Source organism: Benincasa hispida, chromosome 1 (genome assembly GCF_027475165.1).
Source record: "Benincasa hispida cultivar pf3 chromosome 1, pf3_genome.v1.1, whole genome shotgun sequence".
In the NCBI taxonomy this organism is placed as follows: domain Eukaryota; kingdom Viridiplantae; phylum Streptophyta; class Magnoliopsida; order Cucurbitales; family Cucurbitaceae; genus Benincasa; species Benincasa hispida.
The window spans coordinates 85,192,523-85,197,853 of NC_143478.1; the positions used below are offsets into that span (position 1 = coordinate 85,192,523).

At 40.4% G+C, this 5,331-nt stretch overlaps 1 protein-coding gene and 1 non-coding gene across 2 annotated transcripts; one reads left to right on the plus strand and one right to left on the minus strand.

The window, feature by feature from the left end:
* Positions 1 to 2,763: 2,763 nt before the first annotated feature.
* LOC120070452 (small nucleolar RNA R71) lies at positions 2,764 to 2,869 on the minus strand. The gene has a single exon (XR_005479948.1). It is a non-coding gene; the product is annotated as a small nucleolar RNA R71 (small nucleolar RNA).
* Positions 2,870 to 3,886: 1,017 nt separating this feature from the next.
* LOC120079447 (uncharacterized) lies at positions 3,887 to 4,917 on the plus strand. The gene is made up of 2 exons (XM_039033631.1): positions 3,887 to 4,378; positions 4,471 to 4,917. Exons 1-2 carry the CDS (start codon positions 3,887 to 3,889, stop codon positions 4,915 to 4,917), a joined length of 939 nt encoding a protein of 312 aa, XP_038889559.1.
* Positions 4,918 to 5,331: the final 414 nt, after the last annotated feature.

The window sequence follows — 5,331 nt, forward strand, 5'->3', positions numbered from 1 at the left end:
ATTTGTTTCAAACTCTATTTCATCAAGTGTATTTCATCTTCTTAATCTCTTCATTCACAAATCATGTATCAGATGCTAAATAGAAATATTGAATGTCTCGATCATTTTTATATCCACTTCTCTGTTTATTTTCGTTCCTCCGTTTATCGTTTTCTTCATGAAGTCTTCTTAATACCTTGGTAATTAATATGGATTAAACGAGTAACTTAATTTGTGATAAAGAGAAACATGCGTTTAGCTAAGGCATGCTAAATGGCATCTTCACTTGTGAGAGCAGAAGTGAAGATGTCATTCTGATATGTCAAGAGAAGATTAAAAGAATGTGTTAACTAAAGCAAGTAGTACTTCCAGAGATGGAAGCAACCTTGCATTCATTACGTTCGTCCCTATTTCACCACAGAGATGTGGGAACGTGGCCGATCACCGAGAGATGTATGCCAAGGGAAAAGCGGAACCGTACTTATATCTTTAACGCAATTAAGAAACTTGTGATGTTTGTCTTGATTATCTTTTCTGTTTTTGCTTCATACATAAGACTTGTCACCGCATTACACGATCTTTGCATAATCTTCACAGCCAGCCTTGACCTCAGTATCTTGTATCATGAAACCTGTATCTTGTATCATCTTAGATTAGATTTACTTTATCGCAATTTACTTTAACGCAATTTATTTTATTATCGCAACTTTACTGCTTTACTTTACTTTATCGCATGTTTATGTTCTTGTACACAACAACTTTTATAAATTGAAAAACCCTTGGTCGCATTTATCACAAACATAATGCAATAATCTCAAACAGTCCCTGTGTTCGACCTTAGATCACATCGAGAAACTTGCGGTGAAATTATACTTGGTTTCAATGCAAGGAAACTTGTGAAAACGCACAGCATACTACAAGAACATCATTAATAATGCATATCTAGAAGTAGTATAACATATCATCGCATAAAGTCTATGTCGTTACAAGGTTATGGCATGGGCTTACATCATATTACAATTATTGCGTTTACACTTAGTCTTAGTTTTAGATCTTTAGAGCTGTGCTGTGGTGTCGAGAAGAAAAAGAGGGAAGAGAACCACCATCATTGCCGATCAAGGAGCAGAGGAAGCCGGGCTCGAGAGAGACACTTCTTCCAATTCTTCCACAAGTGGTTGTACACAACTAGAATTGAGCCAAAGAGGACAATAGATTTTACTCTGCGGCTTGACTCATTTCATTTCATCTTACTTATTACTTTCATCTTTTCATCTGATTAAGTATTGGTTTTGTAAAGACAATTAGTTTCTTTATAAATTCACATGTTTGATCTATCATACTTTGCCATTGTTTATTTCTTGTTTATGTTGAATGCATCTATACATCATGCAAAATTTCATTTTGAACGGTTAAGCCAACTAAATCAATTGGTAAAAGCATCTTTAGCTTAAACTATTTGAGAGAATAAGTAAGCCAACATCAAGTTAGAACGCCTAGTACATCTAGAGATAGACGCACTGGTGTTTTATTGCATCCTGTGTTTGACGCATACATCCTAGAGATAGGTATTGTATGATATTCACATTGAGAAGAGTCGAATAGAGTCTAACGCATAAACGGAGATAAACAAGTCATCTCATTCGCATCATATTCTTGTTCATGTACATCCAACTTAGATCGACATATATCACTTGCATCAAACTCCATTTTCACTCGACCTATCATTCTCTACTCTACCCTTTTGTATCATCTTGCACACACTCACAACACCTTGAAATAATGGTGAGCCTAGGGCGACGAACATGGTGATATCCAACTCGACGAACATGGTTTGCGTCAGCCTTAATCTAAATCCCTAAGTTCGACCTTGGACTTACCAGGAACCTAAATTGGATTTATACTTGGATCTGATTTAGGAAAACTTGAACGTCAATAGAGGAGTGTCATGCGTCCGGTTGCACATCACTAATGCATCAACGCGTTATCAATGCATCAACGCATCATTCATATTTATACTTATTTTTTTGATTATTTTATACAATACACTCCTAAGCTCGAATAATGAAATCAACGAACAAGTTTTTGGCATCGTTGCCGGGGATTCAGCAACAAAACTAACTAGAAATTTTGCTTGTATCTTTTGTAGGAACACTTCAGTTGAGGGAGTATTACGAGCTAAGCTGAAGCTTGTAAACATTTATGAGCAGGGAGAGCACTCTTGAACTTGTATACGACCTCAAAGTTGAAAGGACCTTTCGACAAAGAAATCGATCTAATCGTCGTCGTAGGTTAAGGTAACAACTGCTCAGACAACAAACCAGGCAACAACAAATGCCAGACGAACAAGCAAATCAAAACATAGCTTAACAAATAGCCCATGCTGCACAAAATCCTATCATAATGGCAAACAGTAGTACGCGTCCCATGAGGGAGTATGCGTCTCCTGGGTTGTATGATTTCTCACTCAGGATCATATATCCAACGCCAGATGGGACTAGATTTGAGATGAAATCTGTGATGTTACAAATGCTCCAAACAGTTGGACAATTTGGGGGTGCTCAGGGAGAAGACCCTCACACCCACATGAAATGTTTCCTGGAGACGTGCAACTCATTTGTGATTCTTGGAATCACCCCAGAAGCTATCAGGCTATCTTTATTCCCATATTCTCTACGTGATGTCGCAAAGCAATGGGTAAGTGCTTTGGAGCCTGTGAGATCACAACCTGGGAAAAGTTGGTGGAGAAATTCATGCAGAAATACTTCCCACCAACCACCAATGCAAGAAGGCGGAGAGAGATCATGAACTTTGAGCAGGAAGAATTTGAAACCTTGAGTGCCGTATGGGAGCGTTTCAAAGGATTAGTCAAGAATTGCCCTAGTCACGGATTAGCGTTAACCATCCAGATGGAGACTTTCTATGGCGGATTAAATAGAGCGTCTCAAATGGCGGTCGATGTAGCTGCAGCTGGTGGTATCATGGACAAATCTTATACTGAAGCTAAGGAAATATTGGACCGCATTGCAAAGCATAATATGGAATGGGTGGATGACACTTACGATGCAAGAGCAGAAAGGAAGAGGCGATCTCAGAATGTGAATTCTATTGACTCTAACACAATAGCCACGCTCTCTGCACAAGTGGCTACTATGACAAACCTTTTGCAGAATATGTCACTAGGGAACGCATCAAACCAGCAAAAGGTAAATCGGGTAGAAACATTCACACATCCCATGGTTAGCTGTATGGGCTGTGGAGATCCCCATTCCTACTCTAATTGCCCACAAAATCTGCAATCGGTATGCTTTATTAAAAATAACCCATTCTCAAACACATATAATCTCGGATGGTGGAACCATCCAAATTTCTCTTGGGCAGGTAATCAACAGGAGCCACACCACCCAGGGGTAAACCAGCAGTAAAGGCAAGGACCGCTGCCTACATTCTAGCCAATGCAAGAATCGCACCAACAATCCTTTAATAGAGGAGGTCATGCGTCGAGTTCAGCATCTCCGCTTGAAAACCTCTTAAAGGAGTATATTGCCCAGAATGACGCATTACTAAAAAGCCAGGCGTCGTCCATCAGAAATCTGGAGATACAGGTGGGGAAGATTGCGAGTGAGTTGAAGAATCGACAGGCTGGAGTCTTGCCTAGCAACACGGAAACCCTAGGGAATAACAATGGAAAAGAGCAATGTCATGCAGTGACATTGCGAAGTGGCAAAGCTCTTGAATAAAGAACCATGAACCCAAGAGCCAATAATCCTTCAAAAGAACTCAACACACGCCCAACGACATTAGAAGATCAAGAAGAAAGGACGCCTGAATCCAGAAGCTATTCAGAGCCAAGCACGTCTAACACGGGAAAACCTCGGTGCAGCTGAACGCACTATTCCCTAGATGCTTGATGAAGAAGAATGATGAACAACAATTTAAGCATTTTCTTGAACTCTTGAGGCAACTGCACATCAATATTCCACTTGTAGAAGCCTTGGAACAAATGCCAAAATACGTCAAATTTTTTAAGGATATTTTGACAAAGAAAAGGAGAATCAACGAGACAGAAGTAATTGTGCTAATGCAGGAGTGCAATGCGTTAGTAAGCAACAGACTACCCAAGAAACAGAAGGACCCGGGAAGCTTCACAATCCCGTGCTCAATCGGAGGGTTGGGCATGGGACATGCGTTGTGTCATTTGGGAGCAAGCATTAACCTCATGTCACTCTCAATCTTCAAGAAATTGGAAATTGGTGAAGCACAACCCACTTCTGTAACTCTTCAACTCGTTAACAGGATGATCAAGTACCCTGAAGGAAAGATTGAAGATGTTCTGGTAAAAGTTGACAACTTCATATTCCCAACGGATTTCATCATCTTAGACTATGAAGCAGACAAGGATGTACAATTATTCTTGGATGACCCTTTCTAGCCACTGGGAAAGTATTAATTGACATGCATAAAGGAGAATTGACCATGCACTTGGAAAATTAGGAAGTGAAGTTTAATGTGCTAAATGCATTGAAGTTCCCGGATAGTGAAGAATGTCAACTGAACATAATAGAGTTTCCTGAAGAGGAAGTGACCCAAGTTTGCGAGGTCCTCGCGTTGGAAGAAAACATGAAAGAACCCGAGCCGCCAAGTCTGAGTGAGCGGAGGACAAAACCAATGCATCCATCATTAGAGGAACCACCAGAACTAGAGCTGAAACCATTACCTAGTCACCTTAAATATGCTTTCCTTGGAACAAACAAAACCTTACCTGTAATTATTTCCACAAATCTTACCAAGCCTAATGAACATTCTCTTTTGCAGATGTTGCAAAAGCAGATGCGTGCAATAGGTTGGACGCTGGCTGACATCCGTGGCATCAGCCCATCTTACTGCATGCATAAAATTAGGCTAGAAGAAGGGAAGACTGGATCGATCGAGCCTCAATGAAGGCTGAATCCCATAATGAAAAAAGTGGTCAAGAAAGAAATCTTAAAGTGGTTGGATGCAGGAGTAATCTACCCTATATCTAGTAGTAGCTGGGTAAGCCCAGTTCAATGCGTCCCCAAGAAAGGGGGAACAACAGTGATAGTCAATAGTAACAATGAGCTCATCCCTTCAAGGACTGTCATGGGCTGGCCCATCTGCATGGACTATAGGAAACTTAACGCGGCAACCAAGAAGAACCATTTCCCTCTTCCCTTCATTGACCAAATGCTTGATAGACTGGCTGGAAAAGAATTTTATTGTTTCCTTGATGGATACTCTGGCTATAACCAGATTTTAATTGACCCAGAAGATCAGAAAATGACAACATTCATTTGCCCTTATGGGACATTCGCGTTCAGGCGCATGCCCTTTGGA